Source organism: Muntiacus reevesi, chromosome 1 (assembly GCF_963930625.1).
Source record: "Muntiacus reevesi chromosome 1, mMunRee1.1, whole genome shotgun sequence".
NCBI lineage: Eukaryota > Metazoa > Chordata > Mammalia > Artiodactyla > Cervidae > Muntiacus > Muntiacus reevesi.
The window spans coordinates 130082142-130103464 of record NC_089249.1 but is presented as its reverse complement, the minus strand read 5'-3'; the positions used below and the strand labels follow the sequence as shown (position 1 = coordinate 130103464).

Here is a 21323-nt window from a genome sequence, read left to right as displayed (position 1 = left end):
ATTCCTCTTTTCTATTTTTTTAAAAAAATATTATTCTTTCTTAAATTTTACTGAAGCATAGTAGATTTACAGTGTTGTGTTAATTTCTACTGTACTCATCCTAAATGTAACGGTTTGCCTCTGTTAATCCTAAACTCCCAGTCCTTCCCTCCCCCGCCCCTCTCCCCCTTGGCAACCACAAATCTGTTCTCCATTCTATGAGTCTGTTTCATAGTTCATTTGTGTCATCATCTCGATTCCACATATAAGTGATATCACATGGTATTTGTCTTTTTTCCCTTACTTAGAATGAAAATCTCCAGGTCCATCCCTGTTGCTACAAATGGTATTTCATTCATCATGGCTGAGTAATACTCCATCGTCTGTATGTACCAAACCAAATCTTTATGCATCTGTCTGTCAATGGACATTTAGGTCGTTTCCATGTCTTGGCTGTTGTAAATAGTGCTGTTATGAACATAGGGGTGACTGTATCTTCAAATTATAGTTTTGTCTGGATATATGCCCAGGTTTACTCCTTTTTATTTTTTCTGTGACAGCTCTGAACTCTCTCTTTGGCCTTTAAAGTAAGCTAATGTTTCCTTTAGTCATTTTGAGTCCTCCATCTCCTTGCCATCCTGCAGCACTTGGCCTGTTAACACTCTTATCCCTGAATTTGCCCTTTCATCAGCATCCTGAATGCTTTCTTCTCAGTCATTTCCCTATTTATAATCTTTCTTAGTTCTTTTTCTCTCCAACCCTTTAACATTTTCCAACATTTCTTGCACTTTAGAATCATGTTTAGAACCTTGAAAAAACACAAAAAGAGAAAGTCCAGGGATAAGGGCATTTTTTTTTTTCCTTTAATCTCCCAAGTTGTTCTCTAGTTGGAAAGCAAAGGGTAATGGCATTGTGTGTGTGTGCGTGCTAAGTCGCTTCAGTCGTGTCTGACTCTGTGACACCATGGACTGTAGCCTGCCAGATCCCTCTGTCCGTGAGATTCTCCACACAAGAATACTGGGGTAAGTTGCCATGCCCTCCTCCAGGGGATCTTCCCGACCCAGGGATCAAACTGACATCTCTTTATGTGTCTTGCATTGGGAGGTAGGTTCTCTACCATTAGCACCACCTGGGAAGCCCCAGTGACATTGTAAGCATTCCCAAGTTTCTGTCTTTGGCCTTCATCTTATATTCCTGTCTGCACCCCAGCTAAGCTCATCCATCCCAGTAGCCTTGCCTTCTGAGACAATGACTCCTGCATCTCCTGGCCTGGTCTGTCTCCTACACTGAATAACTGCTGGGCCTCTCCAGTACAGCTATTACTTTTCAGAACTTTTCTCTCGTTTGACTATTTCCTGGTTCTTTGGCTAGAGAAAGCAGACTTTTGTGGTGTTCTTTTGTTCGTTTGTGCCCACCTGCATTTCCAGGTTGCTGGCTTTTCTAGTGTCCAGTCTGGGATACGTGAGTTAAAGAGAAAAGCCAGGGAACTCATGACTGTGTTGTTCTTTAGGTTCCCAAGTCCCTAGCTGGCCTACCTTTCCCTTGTCACTTCTCAGAGTCTTCTTGTGTTTGTTTTATATGTAGTGTCCAGAGCTTTTATTTTTGGGCCATGCTGTGTGGCTGATGGGATCTTACTTCCCTGGCCAGGGATTGAACCTGGGGTCCCCTTTTCAGTGAAATTGCTGAGTCCTAATCACTGGACATCCAGGGAATTCCCTATGAAGAGTTTTTAGCTGCATTTAGTGGAAGGAATAGGAAACAGTGTATCTACTTCATCTTTGAGAATCAGAAGTCTAATGTATTTTTATAATTAATGATGATATCACACCATGGGGTATTCTTGAGGATAGCTTTTGGAACCCATCCAGATAGCCACAGCTCCCTCGACTTAGTACTGGCCCTTGTCTCCCAGTTTGTATGCTTTGCTGCTGTTACTTTAGGCTGCTGCAGCCTCTTCATTCTAAAGTAGAGGGAAAAAATGCCTGGAAGTCTATTTCCTGTCCTTTACCCTCCACCCCCACCACAAACATACCCCCTGTCTCACAGCCAATAATGACAAGTGCAGAGCTTCCAAAGACAATTCTGTTGCCCAGAAATGGGATAAACTTGGATGTGCAATTGCCATTTAAGCTCCCCATCAGACTGAGGTTTGGACTTCACCTGAACCCTATCATATTTTTCCCAGTCCCTTCCCCGTTTCTCCTGGGAGCTCCTGCTTAATAAATCACTTGCACTAGAATGGTGTCTTCTTCTGCAAGAACCTTACCTAAGACAGATATTGGGAGTATTTTGGCTGTATATTAGAAAGTGATGGCATACATTTATTATAAAGAGCTGATGTTTTAATGTGTTAGAAATTATATCATTGGTAGTGATTTAAACTTATACAATGCAAATAAATTTTTTTATATTAGGTACAGAGTTTTAAAAATTCTTTGGGGGTAAACATCTAGCCAACAATATTTGAGGATCACTGCTATAATACATACTCTTAAAAGAACTTAAAGTAAGTCAGACCAAGGCAAATACAATATCATGATATTGCTTATGTGTGGAATCTTTAAAAAGGCTACAAAAGAATTTATCTACAAAACAAGTAGAGTTACAGATGAAAAAAATAAACTTATGGTTACTGATGGGTAAGGAGAAGAGGGATAAATTGAAGACTGGGATTGACACACACATACTACTATATATAGAATAGATAACTAATAAGGACCTGCTTATGGCACAGGGAATAGATAACTAATAAGGACCTACTGTGTAGCACAGGGAACTCTACTCAATGTTCTGTGATGGCCTATATGCGGCAAGAATCTAAAAAAGTGGATCTGTATAGATATATGTATATCTGTATATTATATATATGTATAAGAGAGAGAAGTCGCTCAGTTGTGTCCAACTCTTTGTGGCCCCATAGACTGTAGCCTACCTGGCTCCTCGGTCCATGGGATTTTCTAGGCATGAATACTGGAGTGGGCTGCCATTCCCTTCTCCAATATATATGTATGGATATATGTATAAATTCACTTTGCTGTATGCCTGAAACAAACAAGATTGTAAATCAGTTATAAGCCAATAAAAATTTAAATGAAAAATTTAAATCCTATATTAAAAAAAAAAGAACTTAGAGACAGGAATAATGGATTCTAGGCAAGGAAATACTACAAGTCCAATTCAAGGGGATACCATTTTGTTTAGGTTTTAAAGGCCAAGAAACAAGTTCACGTGACGGAAAAAAAATCCAAGAAAAATTCCTGTTGTCAAAAGGAATGTGTATAGTTGAGACACCAAAGAACATGATATATTCAGTGATGGTAAATATTCCATTAAAGCTGAGATAACAACGTGTGGTATGAAATGAGTCAGGCTGGTTGAAAAGCAACTGTGAACGGCCTTGTGGCCTAGCATGGAGGTAGACCAGTGTTTCCAATATATTAATTAGTTAAGTCACTGTCCTTATCCTCAGGTCTAAAGCAGCTGCCAGGAGGAACGGCCACATGCACAGCTGTGTAAGTTGAACTCTGTATAAACTCCAGGAGGAAGAGGCATTCCCTATGTTTGACAATGTGAATGGCACTCCTTGAAGCTGTGCAGTACACATTCTTATATACTAACACACAGCAGTCTTGCCAGGAGGGAATTTGGGGAGAAAAAATGTACAGCCTCAGAATATCTGGAACATTTCTTCTAGTTTAATGAGTAGAATATGGAAATACTTGTCAGGCAGGTAGATGGAAAGAGAAGAGAAACATTTTTTAAAATAATCCCTAAATACACAGGAATTGTAGGGAAAGGGGGTGTGTATGGAGAACAGCAGCCTGGAGTGAAATGACTATGTGTTCTCTTGTTTAAAGATCTCTCTAAAGGGCTTGTAATCCACTGACTTTCCTTCACTTATTCAACCTGCCCCCTGAGGGAACTATGTATTCTAAAGATTTGATAAACAACAGGATCCTACTGTATTGCAGAGGGAGCTATAGTCAATATCCTGGGACAAACCATAATGGAAAAGAATATATGTGTGTATAACTGAATCACTTTACCATATAGCAGAAATTAACACAACATTGTCAATCAACTATATTCAATAAAAAATAAAAATAAAGATTCCGTAAACAGTATATGCATAAGACTCTGGAAGAGAGTCCACAATTGCTTCCTAACTGCTTTATCTAAGGAAACAGAATTACCCTGGACCTTCTAGATTAGTAGAGAAGAGAGACCAGGTGCTGCCCTGGGCCCAAGAAGACACTGAATCCCACTCACTCCTTGCCAAGCCGTGGTAAGTCACTTCAGTCACATCCAACTCTTAGTGACCCTAAGGACTGTAGCCCACCAGGCTCCTCTGTCCATGGGATTCTCCAGGCAAGAATACTGGAGTGGGTTGCCATGCCCTCCTCCAGGGGATCTTCCCGACCCAAGGATTGAACCCACAGCTCTTACGTCTCCTGCATTGGCAGGTGAGTTCTTTACCACTAGAGCCACGGCAAAGCCCCACTTACTCTTTAGTATCCATTAATATATTATTTTACTTATATATTCAATCCACATGCCTGATCAATGACATTAATAACCGCAGCAGGGAAATTTAGTAATAATTTAATATATAAGATATTATATATATCTTATTTTGTTTTTATTGTCGTTGATCCATCCAAAATGAAAGGAATTATTTTTCTTTCCCTCAGGATGGAGGCAGGCATCTATTCCTCTGGATTCTCCATATTTTTCATATTGTTAACTACCTTTGTGCTCGAAAATAGAGGGGGAAAAAAGTTGTCAATTTTATTGAGAAATAGGAGGGGAAATTAAAAAACATGGTTTTGTTTTTAAAAATTTGGGCCAGACACCATAATCTAGTGACTGAGTTACAGCCAAGCAGATGTGTTTTGTTTGGCCCCCACAAAGGATATTTTTCCTAATTGAAACAATATTTTTAAATATATGACTTTTTAAAAGTACATCTCTAGCTTTTCTTTAAAAATTGGAAGATCTGGCTACACTGGGCCAGTGACAACTTCTAGCAGAGTCCAGGACTGGGCTGTCCCCTTTGGACACGCTCGTTTCCCCAGCACCACAGCTGCAGCGCCCCCTGCTGGCCCCCTGGCTCACCTGCTGCAAGCGTTCACACTTCCATGCTTGGCTCTTGGGGCGCCGGGGTTGGCAACACTTGGTTAGAAATTTGGGAGAGTTAAACCATGATCTTAGTATATTATACATAAGAGATTAGAGCAGGACAGGTTACTTAATTTTCGGGAGATAATACAAAATGAACATGTGGGGTCCCTTGTTAAAATGTCTAAGAATTACAAAATGGCAACAACAGAGCATTAAGGTTAGGCAGGGCGCTTCTGAGCACTGAGACATGTGAAACTACACAGGAGGTTAAACCAGTCCTGGAATGGGGGCTTGGTGCAGCAAGAGCAGAGGAGGGGAATGGGTGCGGGGTGTCTAGCCCTCCTCCCCCACTAGGAAAGGGGCAGAGTGGTGCCCGGACTTGGAGCGCCTCTCAGGTGGTGGGACCATGGGTGGCTGCTTGGGAGCCCGCAAGACCTGAGCACTCATCACTGATGTTCTGGAAGCTAAGGCAAAGTCCCAATGGCTAAACTGAAACAGAGCAATAAAGCCTTCTTCAGAGCCACCTGATTTCAAAAGAGAGCAAAAACAGTGATGAGCATCATGTTTTGAAAACAAAGGCTTTCCCCATCTTGACAAGAGTTATGCAAGTTCCTGGGTTAAGCGCTGAGCAATCCTGAAAAATAGCTGCTGTCATCCTTTGGGTGGCCCTCACACAGGCTTTAATTTGACTAGAGGAGAGGGAGTAAATCTAGCCCTACCACAGAAATTTATAACAAGGAAGATTTGGGGGTTAGGACTTTCAACCTTTAAAAATGGGCTTTGACCCTCAAGCCTCTCGTTTTCCTGCTCTAGCTGCTCTCAACATGCAGACCTCTCTTATTGCAAAAGAATTTTAATACCTACAGATGCTTATGTTCACTGTCCTGGATTTTTATGTATTTGTTTTTTGCTAGGCATTTATTCCTCAGTCCTTTTTCTTTTTGCCTCTAAAATGGTTCAATTTAAACTTTAATTTTAACCCATTGCATATGTTGCTGTTTATTTATTTCAATACATTTTATTTTTTAGAGTAGTTTTAGGTTAACAGAAAAGTTAAGAAAAAGGAAAGAGAGATCTCATTTATATTCGTCCAGTTCCCCCTTCCCTGGCACAGTTTCCCACTTAAATTATTGTGTTGCTTTAGTTACAATTGAGGAGCCAATTTTTAAACAGCATTATTAACTAAAGTCTGTATTTCATGCTTCTCCTCATCTCTATTCTCTCCTTATGAAACTGCTATTAGTCATATACATTGGACCTACTTTATCTATTTTCCATCTCTCTCACCCTTTTCATCTACCTCCTCCCCCACCCCATCTCTTTATGTGCTTCATTCTGTGTCATGTATTCAGGTTATCTTTCAGTAAATTCATTTCTTCTTCAGCTGTGTCTAATTTACAGTCTAGCTTCCCCCACTGAGTTTTATATTTTAAATACTTTATTTATTTTTATTTATATTTTTATTATTTCTGGGATGTTCTCTTTGGTTCATTTTCAAATAAGCAGCAGATTATTTAAATACTCTAGGAATTTCTTTCTCTTCCTATATACATTTTCCCAGATATTTCTGTCAAAAGTTTTCACACAGCAGAATATCACAGAAATGGCCTACTTTCTCTAGCTATTCCAAGGATAACTAAAGAGTCCTTCCTCCAAATATGTCATTCAAGAGGAAAAGTGAAATCTTTGCCAGTGACCAAATCATTTACCTGCCATTCATACATGTATACAACCATTGCACAATGGTTTTATTATTTATTTACTTGGAAAACATGAGTGCCTACTATGTGTCAGTCACATTAAGACAAAACCAAGTCCCTCTCCTCACAGGGTTTTCCCTCCAGTAACACTATTAAAGACTTTGTGTTATGGTCACTGTTGCGTGATTGCTAGGTTCTTCTGTGCTCTTTAAATTTTACTTATCAATCAAAGCCCAGCTCAAGTGTTGCCTCTTCTGAGAAGGTTTCTAGGTAGCCCATAGCAGAGTTAACTCCTTCCATCTCTGTTTTTCCTCAGCTACACTACTTTGTAATGCTGTACATTACATAGCACTTTGCTTTCATCTCTTTAATCATACATATCAAAGAGGAACTTTTCTTTACTTACCTTTATAAAAAAAATTTTTTTTGGAGAATAGTTGATTTACAATGTTGTGTTAGTTTCAGATGCACAGCAAAGTGAGTCAGTTATAAATATACATATAGCCACTCTCCTTTATGTTCTTTTCCCATATAGGTCCTTACAGAGTATCGAGTGGAGTTCTCCATGCTATACAGTAGGTTCTTGCATGTGTGTGTGCTAAGTCGCTTCAGTCATGTCCGACTCTCTGGACCCTATGGACTGGAGCCCTCCAGGCTCCTCTGTCCATAGGATTCTCCAGGCAAGAATACTGGAGTGGGTTGCCATGCCCTCCTCCAGGGGATCTTCCCAACCCAGGGTCCTTACTGGTTACCTAGTGCATATATGTCAATCCGAATCTCCCAATTTATCCTTCTTACTCCTTTCCCCCAGGTAAGCATAGTTTGATTTCTACATCTGTGACTTCATTTCTCTTTTGTAAATAAGTTTTTTTGTACCATTTTTTTAGGTTCCACATATAAGTGATATCACATGACATTTGTCTTTCTGTATCTGACCTACTTCACTCAGTATGACAGTCTCTAGATCCATCTATGTTTATGCAAATGGAATTATTTTTTCTTTTTATGGCTAATACTTCATTGTATATAGTTACCATATCTTCTAAAAAAAGGAGGGGGGGAGCTTGACATGTATTAATTGCACACATACATATCCACCACCATCACCCTACTGAACTTTGACTGCTTGAAGGAGAAAGTTATATTTCCCTTATTTTTGTATGTCCAATGCCTTGCCCATTGTTCAGTTCAGTTCAGTCATTCAGTTGTGTCAGACTTTTTGTGATTCTATGGACTGACGTACGCCAGGCTTCGCTGTTTATCACCAGCTCCCAGAGCTTGCTCAAACTCATGTCCATCAAGTCGGTGATGCCATTCAACCATGTCATCCTCTGTCGTTCCCTTCTCCTCCTGCCTTCAATCTTTCCCAGCATCAGGGTCTTTTCCAATGAGTCAGTTCTTCAAATCAGGGGCCAAAGTATTGGAGCTTCAGCTTCAGCATCAGTCCTTCCAGTGAATATTCAGGACTGGTTTCCTTTAGGATTGACTGGTTGGATCTCCTTGCAGTCCAAGGGACTCTCAAGAGTCTTCTCCAATACCATAGTTCAAAAGCATCAATTCTTCAGTGCTCAACTTTCTTTATGGTCCAACTCTCACATTCATACATGACTACTGGAAAAACCATAGCTTTGACAAGATGGACCTTTGTTGGAAAAGTAAGGTCTCTGCTTTTTAATATGCTTTCTAGATTGGTCATAGTTTTTCTTCCAAGAAGCAAGCATCTTTTAATTTCATGGCTGCAGTCACCATCTGCAGTGATTTTGGAGCCCAAGAAAATAAACTCTCTCACTGTTTCTGTTGTTTCCCCATCTATTTGCCATGAAGTGATGGGACCTGATGCCATGATCTTAGTTTCTTGAATGTTGAGTTTTAAGCCAGTTTTTTCACTCTCCTCTTTCACTTTCATCAAGTGGCTCTTTGCTTTATGCCATAATGGTGGTGTTATCTGCATATCTGAAGTTATTGGTATTTCCCCTGGCAATCTTGATTCCAGCTTGTGCTTCATCCAGCCCGGCATTTCACATGATGTACTCTGCATATTATTTAAATAAGCAAGGTGACAATATACAGCCTTGACAAAAGGTGGTCCACTGGAGAAGGGAATGGCAAACATCTTCAGTATTCTTGTATTGAGAATCCCATGAAAGTATGAAAAGGCAAAAAGATATGACACTGAAAAATGAACTCCCCAGACCAGTAGGTGCCCAGTATGCTATTGGAGAAGATTGGAGAAATAGCTCCAGAAAGAATGACGAGGCTGAGCCAAAGTGAAAACAACACCCAATTGTGGATGTGACTGGTGATGGAAGTAAAGTCCGATGCTGTAAAAAACAAGATTGCATAGGAACCTGGAAAGTTAGGTCCATGAATCAAGGTGAATTGGAAGTGGTCAAACAGGAGACGGCAAGAGTGAACATGAACATTTTAGGAGTCAGTTAACTAAAATGGACCAGAATGGGTGAATTTAATTCAGATGACCATTATATCTACTACTGTGGGTAAGAATCCTTTAAAAGAAATGGAGTATCCCTCATGGTCAACAAAAGAGTACAAAATGCAGTACTTGGGTGGAATCTCAAAAACGACGGAATTTCCAAGGCAAACCATTCAATACCACAGTAATCCAAGTCTATGCCCCAAACACTAATGCCTATTGTTGGTTTCTAACAAATATTTTCCCAATTGCTTTAATATAGTTTGGTTCCTTTAACTGATGTATAATTGACATATAACATTACATTAGTTTCAAGTGTACAACATGATGATTATATATTTATATACGTTGTTAAATGATAACAATAAGTCTAGTTAACATACCTCACCATATATAGTTACAAAATTGTTGTTGTTGTTGTGATAACTTTTAAGATTTACTATCTCAGCAACTTTCTTTCTTTTAAAACTATATTGATTTTTGGCTGTGCAGGGTCTCTGTTGCCGCACAGGCTTTTCTCAAGTTACAGCGAGCTGGGGCTCCTCTCCAGTTGCCTTGTGCAGGCTTCTCACTGTGGTGACTACCCACTGCCACGCACAGGCTCGATGCTTGTGGCACATGGGCTTAGTTGCTCCGTGGCACGTGGAATCTTCCCAGATCAGGGAACGAACCATCGTCTCCTGCATTGGCAGGTGGATTCTTTACCACTGAGGCACCAGGGAAGTCCCAGCAACTTTCAAATATGCACCACAGCATTGTTAACTATAGTCACCATACTGTATATTACATCCCATGACATTTATTTTATAGCTGGAAGTTCGTATCCTCTAATCTCCTTCACCTATTTCCTCCACCCCTCCCTTACCTCCCGCCTCTAGCAACCACCAGTTTTCTGTATCTATGAGCTTGATTTGAGGGATTTTGTTTTTGCTTTTAGATTTCTCTAAATGAAAAATGAGTGAAAGTGAATGTTGCCCAGTCGTGTCCGATTCTTTGCAATCCCATGGACTGTAGCCTGCCAGGCTCCTCTGTCCATGAAATTCTCCAGGCCAGAGTACTGCAGTGAGTAGCCATTCCTTTCTCCAGGGGATCTGGCCAACCCAGGAATCAAACCCAGGTCTCCCACATTCCAGGAGGACTCTGTACCATTTGGGCCACCAGGGAGGCTCACGTATAAGTCAGCTCATACAATATCTGTCCTTCTCTGACTTAAGTTCACTTAGCATAATGTCCTGGCATTCCATCAACATTGTTGCAAATGGCAAGATTTGTTCTTCTTTACGGCTGAGTAATATTCCCGTGTGTGTGTGTGTGTGTGTGTGTGTGAGAGAGAGAGAGAGAGAGAGAGAGACATTCTCAGTCAAAGAGCTCTGATTCCCTGGCATTTAGAAACTACATTCTGAACCCTATATGTGTTCATCACAGAAAGTTGCTATGCTATTTTTTTTTAATAATTATGAAATGACTCATCAGTGTATAATAATCACTAAGTGATCATTATTCAAAGGTTGGATCTAGCAGTTTACCCCATCCATGAGATGTGTTGACAGAAATGACATCTAAAACTGTCTGCTAAGTTCATTTCTCTGTGATGTAGCAGCAGGAATGTTCATATTAATATGTGGAAATGCTGTCTCATTATATTCATTTAATGAATTCCTTTGTTCTTTGGCTTTTCATGATTTAATATATACCCCTACCTATTTTGAGGAATATGGTAAGATTTAAATAAGCTGTTCCTCACTCCTTGGAGAAAAGCACTATGCAGAGATCGAGAAATTTTAACTAATATCATTTTACTTAACAATTGCCAATAATTTATTCAAGCCTCCTGTTAAACTTGCAGCTAATTTGTATTGATGCTTTGAAATGAGGCAAAAGCAAATTAGTTAGTCACATGAAGTAGCCAGTGTTCCCACAGCAGCAGGCATATTGTCAAATTGAAGTTTAATCCATTAGTTCTGTAAAGGAGAGGGTCAAGGGAAAAAGAGAATGCCCAAGCACACTGTCTAGATCTTTCCCAAGTCGCCACCAGGTGGCAGAGTACCACACACAGTGGAGCTAAGCCGAGCAGTTGGAGCATCATCTAAAATTCAAGTGGTAAGTATGAGTTTTGCTCTGCTTTATTTTCTTTAAAAAACCAATCGAGAATATTATGGTGTTTTTGTTTTTAAGAAACAATGGTACTAAGAAAAATAACTCTGCCATTTACTCTTCTGAAAAATAAAATCACATGTCAAATGATATTTTCACTATATGGTATTTTAAGAACAGAAGCTAAATATCCAGAGGGTTTCCCTGGCAATTCAGATGGTAAATAATCTGCCTGCCAATGCAGGAGACCTGGGTTCTATCCCTGGGTCGGGAAGATTCCCTGGAAAAGGAAATGGCAACTCATCCTAGTATTCTTGGCTAGGGAATTCCACGGAGAGAGGGGCCTGGCGGGCTATAGACGATGGGATTGCAGAAGAGTCAGACATGACTTAGCAATTAGACAACAACAACGAATATCCAGAAGCTTTCACCTTTGTTGTTCCAGTATGCTATTACAATTATATTATGTCTAAGGCAAAAAATGAAAGAAATACTGGGAACAAGCTATATTTCAAATTTTTATCTGCTGGAATCTAAAATCTATGTAGAATTGTAAGATCATCTTCATATCTTTAAATATTTTTCATGCATATAAGTAATGTATATGTGTAACAAAAATGCTTCCCAGGTGGATCAGATGGCAAAGAATATGCCTGCAATGCAGGAGACCTGGGTTTGATCCCCAGGTGAGAAAAATCCCCTGCAGAGGGAAACAGCCAGCCCACTCCAGTATTCCTGCCTGGGAAATCCCCTAATAAATATATATTTTTTACAAATTCAAAAAATAAATCTATATATTTATATATGTATAATCTCCAAAGAAAACTGCTGTCTCTCTGTGTATCTGTGTTCTATATACAGGTATTCTAGAAAAAAAAGGTCGGTAATTATAATGAAATTTAGCAGGATTATAGATTTCCATGTCAAATTTTTTTCTTTTGTGTTTTTAATGTTACTATTCCTCATGAAATCCAGTTTATTCTTTATATTAAATATAATGTTCAATACTTGGGTAACAAATAGTTGCCAAATTTACCCACTCCAGTATTCTTCCTAGGAAGTCCCATGGACAGAGGAGCCTGGTGGGCTCCGTTCCATGGGATTGCAAAAGAGTTGGACACAATTTAGCAACTAAACAGCAGCATCAGTTACCAAATATAAATATCTGCATTCAATCACCAAGTCTATAAATAATCCATTGCTGTTGATTTAAAGCAATCATTCTAAGATTGATGTTCACTGATTCCGGATGACAGCATATTCTAGATTTTTTCAGGCACTGACAGAGATTTTTGATCTCTTGATTTTGAGGGACTTTTGCGACACTGAATTTTCTTACTGAATGCATAGGTTAAATGTAAAAGGTACACTTTCAATTTAGAGCATAGTGCTGAGGATTCCAACATTCAGCTGAGTATTTAGGACTACAGTTGTGGGTGGTGTTGTTGTGAAGCCCAGTATGAAAGCGTGTCCTTAAAGTTCATCAAATGCTGACAAGTCCTCAGTGATTTGTTTCCTTCTCACTGTTGTGTGCTAGATGTAGTTGTGATATCACCTGGTTTGTCCTTGTAATCTCTAATTTACACCTTTCATTTGAAAAACAAAGGAGCATTTTTCTTCAATATTACATTTGTATTTTCACTTACAAACTTCTGGAGGTACTTGGCACGTTTCCTCGGTGAACTTGCGTTTTTGCTTTCTTGCCTGAATCTCCTTTTTGGATCCTAAACTTAACCGTTTCCCCAGATTTCTCTATACTGCACTCTAAGCAAGTCAGACCTCTCAACGGGAAAATACTCTTTGTGGGGAGATTCTTTCACTCAAGAAACGAAGCACTCCTTAAAGGAGTTACTTTTCATCAACCATTTCTATAGTCACTCTGTTTTTTTGTCTTTCCATGTTTTCTAAATTGGAAAGCTACATAAGATGCTTTAACTCTTGGTTGATCAGTTACTGGACTGCTGTGCTGTTGACACTGAGCGATCTAAATGTAGAAATGAGCATATAGCTTGCATCAGTTCCAGGATCATGCCTTGTTTCTATGGAAAATACACGATTCCATTTAATTACATAATCTGCTGTTCTCTAAGACAAGGCTTCCAACAGGGCCAAACAATTCTGAAGCGGGTTCCTCTTTTTTTTTTTTTTAAAGAGAGCTAATCAGAAGGGATTTGTGATATTGAAATCACTAAGAGGTAATTATGAATGATTTTGTGCAATTCAGAAATGAAAAATTCCTCCCCAAAGCCCCAAATCTTCGAGTCTATTTTGTTTTAAAATAATAGAAGTTTGTTGCTTCACTTAGCTTTCACGCTAGTGTTGTGCATAGATTTCTCAAATGCTGAAAACGAAAATATATTCCTACAAAGAAAAATGAATAAAGAATGATGAATGGATCCAAAGTGACAATAAGAAATGACACCTAATATACTTCTGGAAGCAGAAATTTCCACAATGATCAAAGATAAGATAATTTATTTCATGAAAATAAAATTAATAATGCCAGTCAACACAGATCTTTTTCATTGTTTCTTTACAACCAGAGAAGAAAAACATTTTCCAGAAAACTTTCCATAGTCTGTTGACATGAATGTCAATTTTTGCTATTAAAGTAGAAACTAGTAATTACATTTTTAAAAATGATGCTCTGGTAATTATGTATTTTAAGTATGAATCTTGATGTTTAATTAGGTCATATGACTGTAATATCAGCTTGCATTAGCAGCAGATTATCAAATCCTAGCAATTCAACCCACAAAGACAAGAAGAAAAGGCTGCTATAATTGTGAGATTTAAATAGAATAAGCCATAATGCAGTACAATATTCTTTAAATATTTTAATGTTTACTGATGTTATTGAGTAATGAAGTTTATCATTATGGCATATTCTTCTTAGATAATTATTCCAGCAGCAATAAGCAGCACGGTGTTTTCAGGAAATCTCTCAAATTAAGCACAGAACAAAATTCAAAACATATATTTGAAAGTGGTCTATGTGTATTTTTAATGTGTAAAATGTGTGTAATACTAATTTATTCTGAAATTAATGACATTGTGCTTGGTTGTTTAGGTGAGTAGTTTTGATTTTTTAATCTGTATCATAAATCTGTATTTTCCTAGCTCTTTCACTTTCTTTCTAATGTTCATTGATAAATTATGCAGTGCAAATGAAATCTCTTATTTTAACATAAGTATCTATCATTTACAGTCAATAGGTTTTAAAAGTTTAAATATATGCCTATGTTTTGTATTTCGTTTCATTTTGCATTTACGTATTTACCACGAGTGCAGGTTTTTTTGTCTATTTTTGTTTTAATCCCTCCTTGCTTCTCTAAATCACACCGAACTTCACTAGTTTTATTTATTTTCCACAAACATAGGAAAGTCATAATAGAGTTTAATTACTCATTATTGAATCAATGCAACCCTCTTTCAGTACTGTTTTTCTAAGGTAAAGAAATCCCTTTACAGTGTGTGTGTTGCACTTTTTTGCTACATTGTGGGAACTTTATTCCTTAATATTATATTCTCCCCTTAAATTTGCTCTTTAAGATATAAAAATTAACTGTTAAATGGCTACAAGATTCATTCACGTAGGTTTAATGATACCAATATGTTTAAATACTTAAAAATTATAAAGTTTCATTATAATGTCTAATGATTTACACAGCTAAAACAGCTTGAGTACTTTCCCATTTAGTCCATATAAGCTAGGATTTCCTCTACAGAGGTTGTAACTGCATCACTCAAGAAGCCTGCCTTGAAATTGTTCTACACACTCTCCTTGACAATGCTACAAGAATTTTTATTAAAAAATTCTTTATCTTTTTCTCTTCATACCTACATCTGCTATAACTCATAGGTATAAACACATTATTTTGTAGTGAGAAAAATGTCCCTTCTGAATGACAAAAATCTAATGTTCCTTGAGTGGATCTGAGGATTAGATATTCCTATATTTAATATGTAAAAGAAAAGAGATTGCCTTTATAGTATGTTTCATGTCCTTGTGTTGGCTAAAGCAGCTTATTGTATTACAGTGATAAGATGTATGTGCTACCATTACTGTTTATATAAATAAAATTGGTGCTTATGATTTACCCTAAGGAATCTATTTCCTAGCACTAGGGGTTATTTTAGCTTGTAATATTCTAAGATGTTTAGTTTTAATAAAATAGAAGTTTAGGAATATGACATTTCCTAAAAAAGTGCTGTCCTTGAAAAATATTTCCCTGGGCTCAGATCCCTAATTTTTCCCCTAGTTGGACTGTGAATGGATTTTGTTACTTTATCTAACTTTAGAACTATAAAACAAAAATAGGGTTTGAGCTTCTTATCTAAGTTCATTTTTGCTAATTCTACTAAAATGTTTTGGCTACTTTTGAAAGAAGCATGATGTTTCATCTCATGCTTTTGCTTGTGATCACTGCTTCATATTGTGTCAGTTTTTAGACGCTGGGCCTTTTTCTTCAAGCTTTTACATTCTGACACTCCTGAGCCACAGGAGTGGCTTATTGATTTTTTGCTAATCTTCAAACTGTTTTCAAGTATAGCAAATGTATTCATTAGAATGAAGATTTCCTTTCCAAAACAAAATGAATACCTCTCACTACAATATCTCAGATTTCCTACTCTTAAAAGTTTTAAAATTTCAAGTTTCTTTCTAAAGTACTTTGTTTTCCCACTCTGGGACTTAAATGATATCAATCCCTTATTTCTTTTAGAAAATTCATTTTAAGGCTGTGGTGCTGGGTGTGAGAGATGATATAAAAAAATTTTTTTTCAGAGTAGCATTATGTATTTTAGAATGTGCTACAGAGTATGTAATATGAATTATGATCCTGTTTATATTGAATGGAGTGGGTAATTGCAAGCTATAAATCATTTTTGGATATCCAAAAATGTTAGCCTTCTTACTCTAGTTATACATATAAATAAAGATACTTGTATTTGTTTTTCTAAACCTAATTTTTTAGATCTGCTTAAAATCTATTGTTCTTCAGAAAGTATAGTATATTATGTTTAACATTTTCCATTTAAAATCAAAGTATTTCCTTTGATTTAAAAACTAGATATATTTTTTATACCTAGTATTTGCTAGACATACGGAAAATACCAAAAGGAAGTTATTTTTTTTCTACTAAAATGAATAAATAATTTTTAAATGCTTATGTTTACACTGACTCAAACAGTAGTGAGTTCCACTTTTCTAACTTAGAATTAAAATTATGACCTGATTTTCCAGGCATGTCAATTGCCTTTTGTACAGCTGCAAAGGCCTGTATTGTGCCCACAGAATTCTTCTGCTGGTTGCCTACCACCTGAAAAGAGAAATAAAAGAACAATAGTGTGTTTTGGTTCTGCTGCCAATTGTCTATTCTGTCTTGGATAACTGGTCTTAATTTGGGGGAATAAAAGAGAAAGAAGTATATTTTCAATTGATGGTATTTTAATCATCTGATATCATAGGACTAAAAGGGTTCTAAACTACAATGAAATTTTACTACAAAGATAATGGAAAGTGAAGAAACATGCAGAAACAATATTATTGCTCACATGAGAGTCTTAAAGTTGCATGTTGATGTTAAGCATATCCTATTACAAAAATCACTGGTGTTTGTACTATATGAGGCTAACATGCCATATTTTACTAAAAACAGATAATTTAAAGCCACTTTGAAGAATGATATTGAAAGAATAAGATATAATGCAAAAGGTGTAGTGGTGGGAGTAAGGATATTCAAGTCTCAATTTAATCTGTCATTTAGGCTGTGACCTTTAGAAGTTACTGCCTTTTCCCAGCCTTTGTCTCCTTATTTGCATAATAATTAGGCTGAATAGGGTGAACTCCACTACCTTTTTACCATTGTGATTATATATATAATTCCTCTGTCCCATACTCTTATAGGCTAATTTTCTTTCTCAGAAAGCAGCATGGTCCAAATCTCTTTCACATAATATTACATGAAATATGTATGCTGAGCTGGTTTGTGAAGAAAATGTGTGTCTTGCTTGGTAGAAAATAATTACATTAATCTCCTAAATAGTGTCTATGTAAAAAGTATCACACATTTATGAATGTAAAAGGTTAATGAAATGATTGCCACATATATATCCATTCTAATGTACAAATTCAAAAATAAAAGTGTAGAAGGGCCCATATATCACTATATTTCCATGAGCAAAAACTTATATGAGCCAAATCCATCAACACTGCAACACTCAATGAAAAAGTCCATGGAGTATTTAACAGTGTTGTTTTTTTTTATGAAATCAAATTTTCCAAAAGGTTAAAATCCTTTCTAAAACAAAGATACTTGAGGACATTCACTCAAACTTATTTGAAAGTATTGTAGATAAATGTATACAAAAGAATTGACAACTCCTCTTCCTTCCTTTATCTTTGAAGATCTATAACTTTGACCATATTGAAACATGTGACATGGCATAAGATATCACCATTAGAAAAATATTTCCAATATATATTAGTTGCTATTCTAGCATGGCAGCAATGGGATTTGATGTCACGTAAATGGTAGCCCACAAGAGAAACACATTACAAAAGCAACTCCTTTCCATCCTCCTCCCCTCCCCCTGAAATAATAACAATTTGCTAAATTGTTGGGAAGTTGTTATAATTCCTTTTCCAAATTATTACTCGCCCTTTAGATTAGAAATGAGGCCAGGGTTAGCAATCAGCTATAAATGGTAGGATTTTTCAAGTAAGAAGCACTTGTCTGATTGTGAAGTGGAGGCCATTACTGCCTTGATTGGGCCTTTTTTTTTTTTTTTTTAGCTTGCTTGATTTGTGGCTGAGAGTGCGTATTCACTCCTGTGCTGTGAGCAATCAGAGCCTCCCCTCTCTCATTTTTGCTCAGTGATTTAGGGTCCACTATTTTGGCACAGCTGCCACCTTTTAGTCTCCATCATGCAGAATATCTCCTTTTAAAAAAAAAGAGTGGGGGATGGGAGCAGGTAACCTATGTACATTTGGCCTCTTGATGTGCCTATTTTACATTTTCAGAGAGAACTTTTCACTCGAAATAACAACAGTGTTGGAACTTGGGTTTCTACACCTAATATATAAGTTTGGACAGAGACTTGAAACTTATTAGAGCACATTTTCCATTTCTTTATTTATCCCACTGGGAGTGGGGGGATGGGGGAAATACGTATGGGCTATAATGCTAATACTAAGGCATCTGAAGGCACGTGTGGCTTGTGTACCAGCATACTCTTTGTTCTCTGGGGAAATGATATAGAAACAAGGGCTTCTTTTTTTGCTTTGGGGCATGGGGGAGCATTTCATAACTTTTTCACCAGACTTAAGGTCTATAGGAAGAAAGTATTAACAACTCTTAAAAGTGGAGTCCTATTGTCAGGTTTAAAAATTATTTAATACCTCTTCTAATTTAACACAGTCTATTCCTGTTGTTGATAGTGAAGGATTATTTTTGCTAGGAGTTAAAAAGTTCAGTACATCTCATTCCTTGGGACTCACTAGAAGAAACTGGAGTTTCAAAATTAAAATTAGCTGATTATCGAGGGCAACTTCCTGGATCTTGTCAATCACAGGCAAATAATAATGCATGTGAACATCCTAGTTCTGCTCCTGTTTCTCCAAACCAAAATACCCAGAAAACTTCTATGAAATAAATACCATACTTTTATCTTTCTAAATATACTTAGTTAGGATCATAACAAACCTGCAATATAAAGTGAGGCTCCCAAAATTAAGAATACCATCTGATAAGTAGTAGTCTCCCTTAGGATCTGGGTCAGAATCTTTCTTTTTCCTCCAGTTCTATTGAGATATAATTTATCAGTCATAAAACTTACACATTTTAATATTCAATTAAATGAATTTTAGTATATTTATAGCTGTACACCTATCACTACCATCTAATTTTAGAATATTTCCATAATCCTGAAAAGAAACATACCTACTGACAATCACTCTCATTCCTACTCCCAACCTCATGCAACCAGTTATCTACTTTTCTGTCTCTGTGTTTGCGTTTTTTTTGAACATTTCATTTAAATGGAATAATACATGTTCTTTTATGTTAGGCTTTTTCACTGAGCTGTTTCTGAGATTTGGCAGTTCACCCATGCTGTAGCATGCTGTCCTTTCTATTGATGAATAGCATACTATTATATAGATACACTGTGTCATGTCTACTCATTCACTCAAAGACAGCCATTCTGGTTTAGACTTTTTGGATACTTTCTATTGGCACTGGTTATTTGTGTACAAATCTGTGTATGGATATACATTTTCAAATTGTATGGCTAGATACATAGGAAAGTAAAAGGGAAAGTCACTCAGTTGTGTCTGACTCTCTGCAACCTCATCGATTATACAGTCCATGGAATTCTCCAGGCCAGAATACTGGAGTGACTAGCCTTTCCCTTCTCCAGGTGATCTTCCCAACCCAGGGATCGAACCCTGGTCTCCTGCATCATGGGAAGATTCTTTATTAGCTGAGCCACAAGGGAAGCTATATAGGAATAGAATTAAAAAACTAAGATCATGGCACCTGGTCCCATCACTTCACGGCAAATAGATGGGGAAACAGTGACAGACTTTATTTTCTTGGGTTTCAGAATTACTGCAGATGGTATCTGCAGCCATGAAATTAAAAGACACTTGCTCCTTAGAAGAAAAGCTATGACAAACCAAGACAGCATATGAAAAAGCAGAGACACGACCAGCAAAGGTTCATCTAGTCAAAGTTGTGGTTTTTCCAGTGGTCATGTATGGATGTGAGAGTTGGACCATAAAGAAAGCTGAGCGCTGAAGAACTGATGTTTTTGAACTGTGGTGTTGGAGAAGGCTCTTGAGAGTCCCTTGGGCAGCAAGGAGATCAAAGCAGTCAATCCTAAAGGAACTCAGTCTTGAATGTTCATTGGCAGGACTGATGCTGAAGTTGAAACTCCAATATTTTGGCTACCTGATGTGAAGAACTGATTCATTGAAAAAGACCCCGATGCTGGGAAAGATTGAAGACAGGAGGAGAAGGGGATGACAGAGGATGAGATGGTTGGGTGGCATCACTGACTCGTTGGACATGAGTTTGAGTAAGCTCTGGGAGTTTGTGATGGACAGGGAGGCCTGGTGTGCTGCAGTCCATGGGGTCGCAAAGTGTCAGACATGACTGAGCAACTGAACTGAAATGAACTGAAGTGAACTGAGTCACTCAGTCATGTCTGACTCTTTGTAACCACATGGACTGTAGCCTACCAGGCTCCTCTGTCCATGGAATTCTCCAGGCAAGAACTACCGAATCATATGGTAAATCTATGATTAACGTAATAAACTGCCAAACTATTATGCAAAATGGCTTCATCATTTTCCATTTTCCATCAGCAATATATAAGTTCTCATTCCTGCCAACAAATGTTATTGATCATCTTTTTTCTATTATAGTAATTCCAGTGGGTGAAAAAGGGATCTCATTGTAGTTTTGACTTGTATGTCCCCAATGACTAATGATGACAATCTTTTCTTGTGCATATCAGCTATTTGTATATTTCTGTAGAGAAATGTCTACTCAAACCCTTTGCCCATTAAAAAAAATTGAGTTGTTTTCTAATTATTGACTTGTATGAGTTCTTAATATACTCTTGATGCAAGTCCCTTATTGAATATATGATATATGAATATTTTCTCCCAATCTGTGGGTTGACTTTTCACTTTCCTGATAGTGTCTTTGAAGCACAAAAGTTTTTGAGCAAATCTCTTTTGAACTCTTAATGGAGCACAATATTCCATCAGCTCTGAAATTTAATTGTTTAAAGAGTCAGAGGGAAAGAGAAGTAAAAGGTTAAACATTAAATCAATAATTATACTTGGGTCAGTGAAAGAAGAAAAGAAGAAATAGTTTTGCTAATCCATTTCCTTTAAAATAATATAAAAGCTTTCACTAGAAGAATAAGTATTTTTGCTTTTTTAAAAAACTCTTTATTGCTAAATTTGTGTGGATCATTTGAAT

The 21323-nt window shown here is 37.3% G+C and overlaps 1 protein-coding gene across 1 annotated transcript in view; it reads left to right on the top strand.

Annotated features, from left to right (window-relative positions):
• The window catches only part of TYW3 (tRNA-yW synthesizing protein 3 homolog), a 43712-nt gene extending 22900 nt beyond the window's left edge, over positions 1-20812 (top strand). The window contains exon 7 of the mRNA XM_065928359.1: positions 19936-20812. Coding sequence (XP_065784431.1) covers positions 19936-20023 — 88 coding nt within the window. The 3' untranslated portion in view covers positions 20024-20812. The remainder of the gene's footprint in view (positions 1-19935) is intronic.
• Positions 20813-21323: the final 511 nt, after the last annotated feature.